The sequence below is a fragment of the Arvicanthis niloticus genome, chromosome 26 (genome assembly GCF_011762505.2).
Source record: "Arvicanthis niloticus isolate mArvNil1 chromosome 26, mArvNil1.pat.X, whole genome shotgun sequence".
NCBI classification, from domain to species: Eukaryota; Metazoa; Chordata; class Mammalia; order Rodentia; family Muridae; genus Arvicanthis; species Arvicanthis niloticus.
Window position 1 is genome coordinate 11,332,938 of NC_133434.1, and position 17,374 is coordinate 11,350,311.

At 42.3% G+C, this 17,374-nt stretch overlaps 1 protein-coding gene across 2 annotated transcripts in view; it reads right to left on the reverse strand.

Annotated features, from left to right (window-relative positions):
• Arhgef12 (Rho guanine nucleotide exchange factor 12) overlaps window positions 1-17,374 on the reverse strand; it is a 128,824-nt gene that overhangs the window by 34,009 nt on the left and 77,441 nt on the right. For both annotated transcript variants that reach the window (XM_076924805.1, XM_076924804.1), the window contains 10 exons: window positions 16,873-16,950; window positions 16,583-16,702; window positions 14,508-14,648; window positions 9,055-9,129; window positions 7,185-7,277; window positions 4,945-5,055; window positions 4,653-4,751; window positions 977-1,019; window positions 569-674; window positions 155-292 (listed from right to left, as the gene is read on the reverse strand). In XM_076924805.1, coding sequence (XP_076780920.1) covers window positions 155-292; window positions 569-674; window positions 977-1,019; window positions 4,653-4,751; window positions 4,945-5,055; window positions 7,185-7,277; window positions 9,055-9,129; window positions 14,508-14,648; window positions 16,583-16,702; window positions 16,873-16,950 — 1,004 coding nt within the window. The remainder of the gene's footprint in view (window positions 1-154; window positions 293-568; window positions 675-976; window positions 1,020-4,652; window positions 4,752-4,944; window positions 5,056-7,184; window positions 7,278-9,054; window positions 9,130-14,507; window positions 14,649-16,582; window positions 16,703-16,872; window positions 16,951-17,374) is intronic.

Below are 17,374 nucleotides of genomic sequence, written 5' to 3' on the forward strand. Positions count from 1 at the left end.
GAAAAGAGAAGGCAAGAACTTTAAACTAACAGGAAAAACTTCTGTTTCCAAGTGTCATGACAAATAATCTCCATGTACAATCTGACTGCTCTGCCAGATCTGCTTAAAAAGCACTCCAAGCAAAAGCAGCATTTCTGCATGCACTCTGACTTACAACACTTCTTCAATTTTGGTAACAATCTGTTCCGCACATGCTCGCTCCTTCTCCAGAGTTCCCCGGTCCTTGTCTCTCTCTGCATCAAGTTTCGTCAGCTCACTCTCGGCCAGGGTCAGTCCCATGCTGCGTTTCTGTCTAAAAGCGTTAGGGGAAAAAAAACCCTCAGCAGAGAGCAAACTATCTCCTTTTAGATGTCTAGACAGCCCTACCTACAACTGACTAGGGACAGGCAGGATGTCCTGTTTCCTACTTTGTCCCAGCAAGTCTGGGCTCTCGTGGTGGTCAATGCTTTTGACACATTTCTAGAAGGAACACACTCATATTTCATACGTAGCTTTTTCCTATTTAAAAAAAAAATAAGACAAATAACTCACAATGAGCATGCCAAGTTTTCTTTAACACCAAACTTACCGAAAATCCTCCAAGTGCCTCTGCACCTCAGGATGGACTCTCTCCTGCATTGTTTGAATGTAGTGGCGATGCAGGTCCTCAGGAATAAGCTCGGGTCTTCTCTTTTCTGCATAAAGAAAAGGAACGGAGTGATCTAAAGATATGGTCTGTGCAACCTGACACTGGCAACGCACAGTGACACTGCACAGTACACACTGAACTTAACTACACCAGAGCACTTACTTAGCGCAGTTACTGCACTTCCTGTCAGAATCCAGATCTTGTCCTTTCAATGTATTAGACCCTCTTTCAGCTATGATTCACATGACTAAAGTAGCCTGACTAAACTAACATAAAGCAGAGGAACTGAGGCGAGCCACATTTTGATGGAGACGTTAATCTTCGGGGATGTGGGTGCTTCAAACTTACCCAGATCCACGGAGATTTCCTCAGGAACGGAAACTTTCAAGTGCTGAAACAATGCAAAAACGTTAGAACTGCACCAGAGACTTCTGGGATAGACTGAGGAATGTGTGTAAGTTTATCCTAAAGGCGTTTCAGAATCCAGCCGTTCTTGCTCATCCAAGTGTCACAGCCCTGGACTGGTCCACTGCTTAGACATGGAAATAAACTCTTTTCCCAGAGTTCTGCTATGAAGAAATAACTAGCCATTTTACTGGGCAACAGAATAAATGCTCCAGTACCACTGCACATAAATATCTGACATCGGCTTACTAGACACTCTGGTCAATATAATCAGTTATGCATTACTTGAAATACCAGTAAACCTAAACTATGCGCATACTACTTATGAAAACCTGACTCGTGTAAGCATGATTTTCATGTCTGAATCTGAGATGCTTATCCTAAAGACCATGTGATTCTCAGTAATTTTCTTAGGTGAATTTTTAAAAATCTCAACAGTATACTCTGAATGAAAAAGTATTGGATGTCATGTTGAATTTTGAGTCTTAAAATCTCTAGTAACCATCTATAGTCCCTGCAGTAGAACTAAGGCGATTATTTTAAAATAATAGGATCTGTCCCCATAAGCATATGGACTTTGGTCATTATCAGACTATAATGTTCTTTACCCAACAACTTAACAGAAAGCTTTATTATTTTGTATTCAGAGGAAATATCTTGGTTTTTATACTAATTTTATACTGTACACCTATTAAAGTCATATACTTCCTAAATTTAAATAATTCTTATAAATATCTAAAGTTCTAAATTGGAAAAGAATTCAGTGTTAAAATATTATGAGATCATTACATAACTTCTTTTGGTGTGTGTTATGTGATGTGTGCACACATCTGTAAGTGTATACACTTGTCCGCATATGCGTGCACCTGTGAAGGCCAATGTTAGTGATAGAGCACTCTCTACCTTATTCTTTTGACATTGGGTTTCTCATTGAACCTGGTATCCACTGATTCTATTAGCTTGGCTGGCTGGAGAGTCCCTGGGATCCTTGTCTCCTTATTTTCGCTCTCAGTGCTGGGATTACAAGTGTGTACAGCCACGCCTGGCTTCTTATGTGGGTGCAAACATCTAATTCAAGTACTTATCCTTGCACAACAAGCACTTTACCGCTGAGCAAGCTGTCTCTGGCCCCTAAGAAGAGTGAAATGGCAAGACATGTTCATACATGTCTATAATCCCAACACTTGGGAACCAGAAATGGGAGAACCTTAAGCCTGAGGCCTGCCTGGGCTAAAAGACTCTGTTTCAAAGAAATGGAAAAAGGAAAAATGTGAGAAACAGATAAAAGAAACATTTTTTTAGCACAAGTGCAAAAAAGCACACGTGGGGTAGCAGTGCAGCTCAATAGGAGAACCTTGCTTAGTGTGCCAAGACAGGGATGTGATTCCAGCACCACAAAGAAATCAAATAAAAACTAACTCATTTACGTATGGATATGAGTGAAATAATTTTGGCTTGTCATGTGAAAGAAGAATCAACACATTAACATGGATTCTTCTGCAACCCTGCTGCTGACACAGATCCTGAGCAGCCAACAGGCGGTATACAGTATGAGGGAAGTCTGGGATATATCTGGTCAGTTTCTTTCTCCACACTTTACACACTTTCCAGGAAAACAGCGGGGTCAGAGCTGGGCTGGAGAGGTGGCTCGGTGGTTAAGAGCATGTGCTTGATCCTACAGAGCTCAGTTAGGGCCTGACCCTGTCTTCTGTCATTCACAATCACTGACACAGATGGTACATCACCCTCGCACACAACAAACATACACATAAATAAAAAATCAGTAAAATGAAAAGCAAAGTCTTCAGTTGAGGGGTCTTGGAGAGAAGAGATGGAGACTGAGTCTAAAGCAGTCATCTAAGAGAACAAGTGTGAACAGACAAGGGCTGGAAACGTGGCAGTGTCCGCCCAGCACTTATGAAGCATGGGTGTCATCCCAGCACCTTGTAAAGCACCTCATAAAACCAGCTATGGTCACACATGCCTTTCATCTCCGCAATTAGGAAACAGAGGCAAGACAGTAAGTTTAAGGTCATTTTCAGTGACACGCTAAGTTCATGGCTGGTGTGAAACCCTGTGTAAAAAATAAGGAATAAAGACTGGGGGAAGGGTGGGATACCCGGAGAAATTTCTACAGATGAGTGCTCGCTAGATAAGCATGAAGACCTGAGGTCCTGAGCATCTACATAAAAGCAGGGCACAGTGGGCTGTAAGCGAGCAACAAGGAGGCAGACACAGGAGGATTCCTAGAGCACGCTGGTCAGCAAGCACGCTGGTCAGCTCGTCTAAGTTAATCACTGAGCTAAGATTCAGTGAAAGACCTAGTTTCAAAATAACAACATGGAGGGCCAGGGAGATGGCTAAGCAAGTTAAGGTATTTGTTATCAAGCCTAAAACTTGAATTCAATCCCTAGGACCCACTCGGTGGAAGAACTGACTTCCTCTGGTTGCCCTCTAACCTCCATACTCACATCTTAGCCCAAGTGCACAGGCAACCACACTGATAAAAAAGCTAACTATAATTATATATATATATATGGTGGGAAACAATAGAGAAGACACCTGATGTTGGCCTCTGGCCTACACATATACATGCAGATGTGTGTATGCACACACATACACTAAGGAAACAATTTTTTTAAAAAGATAAACCAAACAAAAAAAGGTGAAGGGAAAAGGGCCACGCAAGAAGACACTCAAGGGAGTGTTATAGGCTATTATTTACCCTTACTTAGCAATGCTCATGATAAAATTCAGCTTAAAAATAAGACTTACACAAGTTTGTGTGGTGTGTGTACATACTGTGCACACACATGCACATGCAAAAGCACGTGAGTGCGTGCTGAAAGACAATGCAGTATCTTCTTCCGTCAATGCCCACCTTACTGTTTGAGATGGGATCCCTCACCAAACCTCAAGCTCAATGACTGGTTAGACTTCCTGGCCAGCAACCACCCCCAAGATCATCCTGTCTCTGCCTTCCCAGGATCCAGCTTTTCATGTGGACCCTGGGGATCAAACTTGGGTCTTCATGCCTGTGTGGTAAGCACTCTACCAACTGAGCCATTTCCCTAGCGCTTCCACTGGTAAAACAAAGTGCTGCGATTTTCTGATTTCAGTGTGCAACTTTTTCTACCACTTTTTGGTTAAATTTATAGTTCTAATGTCTAAAAGAATTCAATTATCCATGTATTATCCTTTGGAGATATATATATATATACATATATATATATATATATATGATATATAGAGATTATATGTATATATTAATATATATTATATATTAATATATATATATTATATGTTAATATAATATATATTAATATATTATACATAATATATATATAATCTCTATTATGTTTTTCATTTCCCAATCTAATCGTGTACAGATAAATTGGCAAATATACATATATAGTCCCTAAACTGTATTATAAGCATTCATATACCCAAAATTAATTTAGAAATTATTTTTAAGCCAGCCAAGTATAATCAGAAACTGAGATATAATATGTACATCCAAAAGCATGATACACTCTAACAGCATGGTTGGGACACAGGAAATCAAGGTCAATAAGGCAATGGATGCACTGAAGGAAAGACCCCAGTATTGACAACTTACTGCAGATCGGTCCAAGAAGAACTGATGAAACTCCAGGAAGACCCGCCGAGTCTCCTTGGAGTTCGTCTGCTTATACAGGTCTGAATAGAGATAACAGAGCTGTCATGGGGAAAGAAATGGAAAAGACACAATGAAAACACACAATAGGTAATAATTTAGTTAATCACATTTGAAATGCCTATCCTCCTATGTTTAGAAAATAAGCCCATCGACCCATTTCTCAGATAAAAAGCTCTCCAGCATATGAATCAATGTGTGGATGCTCAATCAGGTAAACCGTAAGATGTATTACCAGCGTCGCAGGGTCAAACTGTGAGACTACATGGTGTAAGAAAACAGCCAGGTGAGCAGGACGAGACTTCAGCAGCTCAATGCTCTGGAAACAGCTGCACTGTCCATTGATCTAGAGGAAAAAATGATTACACATCAGTAACTCTTCAAGACGGCATTAAAGCTGGACTTGTAAGGTCAACTGAACACCGCCATCAGAATTTCACGTTGACCTTCTGTAATGGCTCCCGTCTGGAAGGTCCCCCACAGGCCGGTGGCTAAGGGCTTAGCTCCCAACTGAAGGTTCACTTGAGAAGTGGTGGGAACTTGAGGAGGTGGCCTTGGTGGATGGAGGACGAGGATACTAGAGAGTGCTTTTGAAGAGTCCGTTTCATTGCTGGCCCGTTCCTGTTTCTGTCTGTCTATCTCTCTGGGGGGCGGAGTGTTTCTAATTTTGTTTGTTTGTTTGTTTGTTTGTTTGTTGCTGTTCCCTGTCTTGTTTTGGGTTTTTGGTCTTGCAGTCCAAGCTACCAAACACATGATAACTTCCTTATGTTTTTTTCTTTTCTTTTTGTAAAAATTCAGATATGAGGGCTAGAGATGACCCAGCAGTTAAGAGCACTTATTGCTCTTGCAAAGGACCTGGGTTTGCTTCCTCTGTTAACGCCAGTTCCAAGGGTTCTAGAGCCCTCTTCTGGCCTCTGCAGCACTAGGCACACACAAAGTACATAAACACATATCCTGCCCAAACACTTGTATACATAAAATAAAAATAAGTAAATGAATGATTTAAAACCTCCAGCTGTGGTGGCGCTCATCTGTAAGACGTCGGCACCCTACAGCTGGATGGGAGGCAGGACGTGGAGAACTGACCAAAACTGCACAAGCAGCACAGCAGCGGAAAGAGGAAGCAAGGCTCTGCCTCAAAACAAGGTGTAATGAAAGAATCAAATACCCCAAACGTTTTCCCTGACCTACACATGTGTACTGTGTCGTGTGTGCACATGTGAGTACACACTTGCACATCCACATATATACTAAATAAATGCTAAATAAAATTTAAAGGGATGACCTGTCATGACTGGTTGGGGGGGGGGGTCATCCCAGTAATGTAAGACTAATTCAATACTCTAATATTAATCAATACAATCTGTATCAAGAGAGTAAATTAGAAAAACCAATCACCCTAGGTCATTCAACAAAATTCAACATCCAGTCAAGATTTAGACGGAGGGAGGGAGGGAGGGGGGGAGAGGGAGGGAGGGGGAGAGGGAGGGAGGGAGGGGGGAGAGGGAGGGAGGGGGAGAGGGAGGGAGAGATATGAGAGAGAGAAGAGAGAGTGAAAACTCCCATCAAGCTAGGACTATTTTTTTAGCTTATAACTCTTAACCTAATTAGGAGCATCTACAAAAACAGCTGTCAGCCACATCTTTAAGCAAGAAAAACTCAATGTTTACAAAATAAGAGGGCTGTATAAAGCAAGGGCTCCTACAAACTGACCCAGCCTCACCCTGGGAGTCCTAGTCAGCACAAGAACAAGAAATAAGAGATACATAAAGTAGAAAGAAGAAAACAAAAAGCACATCACTAAGAAACAATATGATTGTTTTATTAAAAAATTACAAAAGTATTCTTTGTTATTTTTGTTCTTGAAACTAAAGCAATGTAGCCAGCGCAGGTTAGCTTCAAACTCATGATCCTCCTGCTCTAACACTTCTGTCAAAAAACTAGAACCTGAGAATGGTAGTACACAACAGTAATCCCAGCACTCAGGAGATGAAGAAAACATGAAGGTTCAAGGTCAGCCTCGGCTACATTGAGAGTTTTAGGGCAGCCTGGGCTACATAAGGCCATACCTCAAAGATCTTTCTAATACTAAAAGAAAAGAGTTCCTATAAATAGTCACTGAATTTAGCAAGACCACAGGTTAAGAAGACAGAAACCGGGCTGATGGCATCCCTTCCATCAGTGACTAACTAGGATTTGTAAACTTTATTTTTAAGTATCCTATTCAGTAACACCCCACCCCAAGAAAACGAGACTCTCAAGTACTCATAGAGTGAGCCCACATCTGCCGTCTGCAGTGTCGGTTTCTACGGCCCACATCTGCCGTCTGCAGTGTCGGTTTCTACAGCCCACGGTGCTGGGTTTCTAAGACTCAGCTTTGTGTCCTTGACAAGTCTCATCTCAGCCTCCCAAGAGTGTTTATGGAGTCAGACATCTTAGAACGTTATGGTTTGTTTCCTGACAGCAAGGCCTCACCTGCTCGTGTTCACTGCCAAAATCATCATCCTCGGCTCCGATGATGTGAGGGGCAGCACGGGTGGGGGGACTGCCGACCAGCGACTGTGTGTCCTAGCAATGACAGAGACAAGCTGAGCTCAAACACAAGGAGAGAATGAAACCCCACCACAGAGCTGGGAATGGAGGCTGACGCCTATGATCCCGCACTGGGAGGCAGAGAAAGGAGAGAGTTTCACACAAAGACAAGCATGGCTCACTTCTTCCACGGAGTTCCATTTCATTATCGTTTTTGAAGTGTGTTATTTTCAAGTATTGGTTCTCAAATATTCAAAGTCAACGTACAGAAGAGCACTGGCTATTTCTCAGAACAGGAAAGTGTATGTGTGGGTGTGTGTTGGAGGGGCTAGATTTTCCTGAGACTAATAAACCATCTTTGCTCACCGCACCTTTGCTCACAGGAGTCATATTTTTAAGACTTCATTCATTCATTCATTCATTCATTCACACAGACTCACACCTAGTAATGAAAGCACATAAGACTGCATTAGGTTCTTGTTCTGTTGTGTGATGCTAGAACTAAAACATGAGGAGCTAGGCCAGGCTCTGCCAATGTCCTAGCGAGACATCCCTGCTCTGTCTCTCCTTTTAAATTGCTTTAACCTCAGATTTTTTTAGAATTTTAAAAACTAGATGAAGCAATAGACATTTTCATTTTGTAACTTGATGTCTCTGACTATTCAAAAATGTTGTTGATAATATCACAAAATTCTGTTGAATCTTTTACAATAAAATGTCAAATACATTTATTAAAAAATAAAATCTAAGGGCTAGAGAGATGGCTCGGCAGTTAATGAGCCCTTTCTGCTCTGGAGAGGACCTGCACTGAGGTCCCAGCACCCACAAGGTGGTCTGCAACCATCCAGGGGCTCTGATGCCCTCTCTTCCGGTTACTGCACACATGTGCAGGGTAAAGATACAGGCGAAACACCCAAACATTAAAATACCAAATAAAGTCACAGTGTTAAAGCATTCCATGAAGAGTATGTAAAATCCAGGGCCACTGAGAGCTCAGCAGCAAACACACTTGCCACCCAGCCTGGTGCCACCCAGCCTGGTGACCTGAGTGGAAAGAATCTTCTTCAAGAGTATGAAAATCTAGCAACTGCACCTGTAAGTAGATACTCAAAAGGACTAAAGACCACAGTGGTGCATAGGCAGGTATATACATGAGGGAGGTTTATGTTTCTTACATATTTAAAACTACTAAATATGTACATATTATATTCTGCTTAATATATGCATGGGAGAAGGAGAGAAGGAGGGAGAAGAGTATTAATCAGTCTTAAAAGGGAAGAAAGTTCTGGCACATGCTACAACAAAGACAAACTTGAAGACATTATGCTACTTGATATAAGTCAGTCACAAAAAAAAAGTATTATGTGATTCTGTTTATGTGAACAGGTCAAAAAGTCCACTCATAAAAGCAGAAAGCACACAGGCACTGGTGGTGCATGCCATTAATCCCAGCACTTGAGAGGCAGAGGCAGGAGGATCTGAACAAGTTATAGGACAGGCAGGGCTACTCAGAGAAACCCTATTTCAAAAAACAAAAAATAAACCAGTAAGTTAATAGGAACTGTTATGGCATGGTTTGCTGTAATAACACACTACAACGCCATGAACTACCTATTCAAATCTTTCCTACATTCTTCTAATAAATAGGTTTTGTTTTGTCCCACACCCTCTCTCCCAGACAGCACATGAGATCCTCCTAGTACATCTGGAATGCAGGAAAGGTCAGGAGACAGAGCTCTGCTGTGAAGCATGCGTCACACTGGACTCCCCTCAGAAGCAGAGCCGACACTCACTGCGTGCACGTCATACTCACAGCGTCCTGGATTCCTTCGCTTCTCTCTGGGGTTTCCTCTAGATAAATCCTCTCTCTCAGGCTACTCTTGGGACTCTAATGGAAAGAAAACACATACACACAGGTGTTAATTCATTTGGGGAAGCACCAGATCAAAGTGGGGAAAATCAGTGTACAAGGGGACAAAGTTCTGTTTCTTATGCATATTTGACGTCACTCTCACTCCTGCAACTGGTCACCTATTCTCTCGGCTTTTCCACATCACACTGAAGACAATACAGAATCAATGAAACGTCTGGTCTAAGCTTCAGCCTGGGCACCTTTCCCTTTTCATAACTATGAACAGGTACACAGCATACCTCAAACGCGTTATTTCCAGTAAAACTCTAACTTTCTCTCTCTTAGCCTATACCTTCCTTATCACTGTCTCTTCCCTTCTCCCAGGGACCAAAACCAAATTATTCATGTTACAATTGATGGCTTATATTAGCACCTGTGAGTTCAAAAATATTACAAATACAATCCCACCCCCTCATTAGTCATCTTGGAGTTTTTTAAGAATATAGACTCTCTTAGCATTAGGGAGGCAGAGGCAGGTACATGTGAGTTAGAAGCAGCCTGCCTGGTCTACAGAGTAAGTCCCACGACAGCCAGGAACAAGCAGAGAAACCCTGTCTCAAACAACACACACACACACACACACACACACACGGGGGGGGGGGGGGGGTGAGGCGGGGGGGTGTTGATTCTGCGTGTGATGCAGCCACTTCTGCAAACAGAAATCTCCCTCCAGGAGGGAGCAGAGCACTAAGGAGGCTCGAGGAATTCACAGGACTCCGGTGCCTTCCTTTGAGGATATTATGGGTAAAAAACGAATTGCTGGGACATAGGCATGACTCTGAGGACTGCCATACTGCAGCTTTCTTGAGTCATCAGGCAGGCAGGGGCAGGCTTTGTTGGTGATGTAACCGCCTGAGTCACCCATCGGCTGTAAGCAGGCTCAATAAACTGATTCACTGAACAGGTCTTGGATGGAACCATCTCTGGTTTGTCACTGCCCTCTCTGTAGAAGGTGAATAGAAACAATGTCCCCAGGAAAAAATGTCACAATGTTACATTTCCTTGTGCAAGCTATGTTTTAGGGTGAACTAACGGCTGGTAAAGGAAAGTCTTTCCAGCTACTGAATACAGAAAGGAGACAAAACTATAATGGAACCCCTAATTGAATAAAGGATCTAGGCCCTGAGAGGGATGTAAAAGACTTTTATAACAGACTAATAGAGAACTGATAGAGAATAATGGGGGGAAAAATCAAGCATTAACACCTTACACAAGTACTCAGCTCCTGCTATGACAGGAGGACACACAACCAGTATTACCCATGAACTGTTCTTGCCAACAATAACTATCAAACCTTAATCAATACTCTAGATCTAACTTTAAGTTTTCGGGAAATAAAGATAAGGGAACAAGTTACACAGAACCATGAAAAGACAGTCAGAAAGTGGGTTGTTTAACTGGATATACAACCTGATTTTTTTCAAACAAAAAAATATCAAGGGGAGGGGGTCAGAGAGAAGTGAAGGGAAGGAGAGAGAAAGGGAGGGAAGGGGAGAGAGAGGGAGGAAATGCTATAAAGACTTTACCTGAATCTTGAATCAAATAAACAAACCAGGACTGGGATGTATGTACCAGTGAGTCTAACACCACTGATGTTAGATGATAAGTTTGTTCCCCAGACACATAAAACAAATCAAATAAGCAAAATGTAAAAAATCCCTGTAAGACAACTAGAGTAATCAAACTGCGTTAGGAAAATATTAATTCATAAGGTTTGATAAGACTGAAGTTCTACTTTACAGATCTCACCTCTTAAATTCACATTAATGAAATAAACATCTCAGACTTGAGAACAAGAGTCACAGACAAGTTTGAGCTGAGACTGGGTTATGAGTGACGTAATGGGACCTATGACATCTATCTCTCTCTCCCTCCCTCCCTCCCTGCCTCCCTCCCTCCTCCCCTTATAAATATATAATATAGCAAGATTAACTAGAGCCAAAGCCTGCCCATCTTGATGAACTTCTATACAGTTAGAGTAGCCGTTCTGAAGAACTTTCAAAATAAATTGAAAGCAATAAAACCAGAAAACCTGGACTGCAGATGAAGTGTAAGCCACTTCTGAGAAAACTGGCTTGTGACATTCTTTTAAGTCTTCACCCAACTGAGCAAACAGTTGTATTTTTTAACTCACAAATACCAGAAGATTGTTTTATAAAACTGAAAGGAGGGCCAGGGAGACGGTTCTGTGAGCAAAGTGCTTGTTCCATAACCATAAATATGTGAGCAGGGATCCTAGAACCCAGTCCAGCATCCATGGAAAAGCTGGGCACAGACTAGTTGTAACCCAGGTTCTAGGAGGCAAGACAAACAGACCCTGGGAGCCCCGTGACTGACCAGACTAACCAGATGTTAAGACCCAGGTTTAGTGAAAGACTGTCTCGAAAAATAAGACTGGCATCGATAGAAGAAAGACCCTCCAGTGATGACTTCTGGCTTTTATACACCCATATGCACACATAAATATGTGTGTCCACCAGACAAACACATACACACAGATAATAAATTTTAAAAGCAAATTGCTAACTCAAAAGAAGACTGATTCTTCCAAACTTACTGGAGTACAGTAAGAAAAATGAAAATTCAAAGAAAAATGGAAATTCATAAGTTATTTTCACCTCAAACTGACACTTGTGGGAATTAAACAAGTTTGCTATGTGTTCAGTAGATAAATCTGGACTACATTTCTCAGGGTTTCACAATATTTAGTTATTTGGTCTTAATTTATATAATTTATATAATGATACTACTACTTAAGATACTGTGAGAATAACAGGAGTATCTCAAGGCATTAGTATAACCTCTGGCACAGAGTGAGCATTCATTCACTAAATAGTAACGGCTAACCATTCAACACACATCTTTGAAATTCCTAATAAGCCACTCTCCTTTTATTATGATCTCCCTGTCTCTTTATTCCAATTTGTCTTCTACACTGGTACGTTTTGATGGTGCTCCTTATTTATGTATGTGTTAGAGCCTAAATACTCAGTCATTTTACTATTTCTCTTGGCTAGTTTTGTGTCTGAGAGGAGAGAACTTCAACTGAGAAAACGCCTCCATCAGACCAGGCTGTAGGCTGTGGAGCACTGTCTTAATTATGGGAGGCCCAGGCCATTGTGGGTGGGGCCATCCCTGGGCTGGAGGTCCTGGGCTCTGTAACAAAGCGGGCTGAGCAAACCATGGACAGCAAGACAGGAAGCAGCACCCCTCCAACGGCCTCTGCATCAGGTCCTGTCTCCAGGTCCCATCCCTGTTTGAGCTCCTGTCCTGACTTCCTCCAATGATGGACTATGATGTGAAAGCATAAGCCAGATGGTGTTTCATCATAGCAATAGAAACTAGGACACTATTTACTCTAATTCTTATCAATTACATGACAGAATTAATTTGCTGTAATGCCCAATTCTGAACTCATCAATTAATTCCATTTTATATAGCCATATTTGAAAAGCACAGATTTTGGTTCTAACATTTTCTTAAATACAAAATAAAATTCTAACTTCCCATCCATACCATTTGTTCTGAATGCCCACACTCTGAAAATGCAGATAATATACACAGGGCAGAGGGCAGACTGTTCCTGAAGCAGTGCTGCTAGTATGAGTGGGAGAGCCTCCGCACACCTGGGAGAGCCTCCACACACCTGGGACAGCCTCCACACACCTGGGACAGCCTCCGCACACCTGGGACAGCCTCCGCACACCTGGGACAGCCTCCGCACACCTGGGAGAGCCTCCGCACACCTGGGACAGCCTCCACACACCTGGGACAGCCTCCGCACACCTGGGACAGCCTCCGCACACCTGGGACAGCCTCCGCACACCTGGGAGAGCCTCCGCACACCTGGGACAGCCTCCGCACACCTGGGAGAGCCTCCGCACACCTGGGAGAGCCTCCGCACACCTGGGAGAGCCTCCACACACCTAGGAGAGCCTTCACACCTGCCCTCCAATCTGCCTCATTTCATTTCTAGCTTTTCACTCCCAATTCTGACATTCCATGTTGCTCTAAAACCTCCACTTTCTTAAAAAAAAAAAAAAGCCATGTTCTCATGTGTCATTTCCTTTGTGCATATTTAGAGGATCAGTCCCATGGAGCTAGATAGAGGCAAATCATTTAGTGCCTGAATAAGGTAGGCAAGCCAGCAACCTCCCTTTGACCTCAGAACTTCTTTTATAACGTGATAGTAGCAATACTGGACAAAGATCTCTTCAGAATTAACTAACAATTTTACCAGCATTGTTATAATGCTTGAACAATATCAGCTATTTTAATTTTCCTTGAAAATTGAACTTCTAAAATCCTGTTATCATTATCTTTCAAAACAAAAGTTCTCAAACTGTCCTTGCTTGAGAAACTGAACCAGTAAGCCAGGCCTCAAAGGCCTCAATGACAGCTTCGAGCATGGGTCTCAGTCCCCTCATCTTAAACAACTCCCCAGCACCTGTCTGCACACAAGTCACAAGCTGTAACAACACCTACACACAACACACCTAATGTCCTGTGCTTCTCTGAAAAACATCACCAGTCACAACTTACTAACTTGACTCCAGAGACCACAGATACAAAACATTACCTCAGACTATGACCTCACTGTCCTTAAAGGAGACGACCTATTTCTTGTCTATCACCAGAACTATGTATAAAATATTGTCGCATAAGCAATGCTGACAGCCTGAGTCTCACTATGTAGCCCTGGCTAGCCTGGAATTCTCTATTTAGACCAGGGTGCCCTCTAACTCACAGAGATCCTCCTGCCTCTACCTTCCAAGTACTAAGATTAACGTGTATGTGCTACCTACCATACTTAGCCTGGTTTAGCTTTTAGTATTTATCAAACTACAGTTCCACGTCATAGTCAACCTACCATGTTTTTATGAACAAATACATTCATCTGGTAGTCTCTGTGTGAGTCAGGACAGAACTGTCAGTAAAACCAGGCTAGTAACTAAGTCTACCAGGATAAAGGCTGCTTCTCTTTGTAATGGCAAAGTGCCTCATGATTCAAGCCTGAGTCATTCTGACCTCAATTGAAATATTAACATGCTTTTAAAGACACCAACAGTTGGCCTCTCATTTGAGCTAAAAAGCATAAGTATTTGCCTCTCTATCCACAAAGAAGAAGCCTACTTGGAAACTCCATCCCTACAGAAACACTTCGCAGTGAACACTTGGGGGAAGAGTGACCTCTGGAATTAAAAGCTCACGTAGAACACTGCTCAGAACTTCTGTTCACCAAATTACTAGATAAAAACTTTTACTATAAAAGGCAACGTTGAGAACACACATAGCTTAAGAAAGGGGCTATACGGAGAAAACAAGAAGGTAAGATTTAAAAGATTAAAGCTTACATCTGCACTGTCACTACTGAGCCGAGACGCATCTCCACTGCTCCAGTCAGTCCTGCACAGGCCATCTCCAGGGTCTGTTTCCGCCTCGCTGAGTGTTGGGGCATCACCTAACGGCCTGGAGGGTGCAATTACAGCTCCATCCTAAAACAGATTAAAGAAGCATGCACAGTGGATCCCAGGAGAGAATGGCAATTACTGACTGTATGAAACAGTGCTCGTACACTGTACATGGATACAGACAAGGCTGACTACCAATGTGACTAAAAACACTTACGGTCAAAATACATAAAGTAAAAAGCATAAACAACTGAGTTCTAGAAACCGAAAATGAACAACCATAAAGATAGGGAAAGCAATGTTTTAACACAGAATAAAAGTTCCAAAAGCAACTATCACCACAAATATATATACAAAAGCATTAACTTACACCATTTAAATTATCTGCCATTAGTAAAGATTATTATATTACTTCTATTTAAATGCCTTCCCACTGCTTCTGAGTTCCATTAAATGTTCAATATTTAGTCACAAGCTATAAAAGTAAATTACTAAAGCTACATTTTTACTGTTCATATTGAGTAAATACCTTGTTTTTATTCAATAATAAAAGCATAAAAGGCTCCTAATACAGCTCAGTGGTATAGCCTAAAAGTCACAAGGCTCAGCCCCAGTGCTACCAAATATGTGCATATGTGCATACGAGGACACATGCATGCACGCACATATAAACACCGATCCATTACTGGAGCATAATAATCAAAATGCAAAAGAATGTGCGACAAAGCACACCAAACCAGGAGACACCAAACCAGGAGACACCAAACCAGGAGACCTCTCCTATCATGTCACTTCAGCAATGTCAGCTTTCCCAACCACAGCGTGGTATTTCACTTTAAAATTAGCCAAGTAAGATAAATGGTCTCCAAAAACTCTTTTCAGTTCTGTGAAGATGTGACTTTTACTAGTTCAAAAACAGTTAACAACTCATCAGCTTTTACCCATTTTAAACACACAGGCAAAAAGTAAGTAATTCTACAGGCAAATTGCCCACCTTCCTTTGAAATGGAGTATAGGAAGCTTTGTGGATCTCAAATGGCGACATTACAGGATGTCCAGCCGACACCAAGGCTGAGTTTTTTAATTTTTAATTACTAGGACATCAGCGCCATGACTTTGCCTTTATGGCAAGTCCTATTAAAACCTGGCTTAATGTTACGATAAAAATTAGGGTCATTAAGACCAGAAATATGAAATTGGGCATGGTGACACATGCCTGTGATCCCAGCTCTTGGGAGGCTAAGGCAGGAGGATTGCTCTAAATTCAAGGCCAGCCTGGGCTACATAGCCAAGGTGAATATGAAAATGCTCACTTATGACTGGGCACAACTGTAATCCTGGCATTTGGAAGGATAAGGCAGGAAACATTATAAAAGTGACATCCTGCCTATAAAAAGATAAATAAATCATGATGCTTGGAGATCATAATGAGTTTGGATTTCAAGTTTTCTTTTTCTTTCTTTTCCTAGAATCTCTCTTACCCTGTAGCCCAGGCTGGCCTCCAAGTGCAATCCTCTTGCCCCAGCCTCCCTGGCCTCAGTGCTTTGCCATGTCTGGCCTTGAACTCAAGTCCTATCACTTTTGTGCAATCATCAATCTGTGAGTCTTAAGTACATTTGCAAAATGGAGAAGAACAACAGGATCTAGCTTCAGGATGCTAAAGAATGCTGGGCGTGTATTTGCACAATGCCCTTTAGTGTGTAAAACCTTCACAGCCTCCTTAACTCCACCACCTGTCACTGTGACAGTGTGAACCACAGAAGTGCAACTACTGTCAACTACAGCTGTGGTTTGTCACAGCAAAGCAAAAGCACTCAACTCTTCCCTAAATTACGATGGAACCAAAGCAAGCGAGCAATTGGAAGCCACACTTAACTTCTGTTAGTCATGACATCCTACACAGAACAACCTGTTATCCTATGCTAAAAACATCACTTTCAAAGGGAAACTACGACATACTCTGACACAGACCCAAAAGTTCTGCAAACGCTGGGCGGAACGTTCAGTAGCGCCGATACCTGAGCAGAGCCTGTGGCTTTGGAGAGCTGCTCCTGCAGCTGCGGGATGTGCTTCTTGGCCTCCTGGATCTCCTTGAGCAATCTTTGGGTAGCCGTTCGGTTGTAATCTTCCTGTAGTAACTGCAAGTTATAACAACATCTTAGGAATTACTTACTTATGTCAAATGGAGAAAAAAGCCACTGGTGGTAGCACAACAGTTGCTGGCACTGGTGCAATTCTCTTGACTGGTTATGGGCAATAGTAACTCCCAGGTTCTCTGGCCTGCAAAGAGCCCAGGCTACCTCCTTACCTGCAGCCGTTCCTGTTCCTTCTGTAACATTTTTCTCAGAATCTCTACTTTCTGGTTATGGACCACATTATTTTCCTCCTAGAAAAGGAAAGATAGGCATACAAGAGAAATGAGGCTAAAACTGAAAGCCAAGAGAGGTGTGCTGTGTCCTCTGAGTTCTCACTCCTGAATGACAATGGCCCATTCCATAAGAGAGGCACAGGGACAGCTCTGCCTTTCAGTTCACCTTCACTAAACTATGTTCAAGAGAACAGTAAACATGTGTCAGCTGGAGAACTGGAGTTACAGAAGTACAACTGTTGTTTCTATTCTCCCAGTTGAGACATAACTACCAAACATGCGTTCGTGCATGCATCCCTCCATCTCAGTGCACCCCTCCATCTCAGTGCACCCTCCATCTCAGTGCATCCTCCATCTCAGTGCACCCCTCCATCTCAGTGCACCCCTCCATCTCAGTGCATCCTCCATCTCAGTGCATCCTCCATCTCAGTGCACCCCTCCA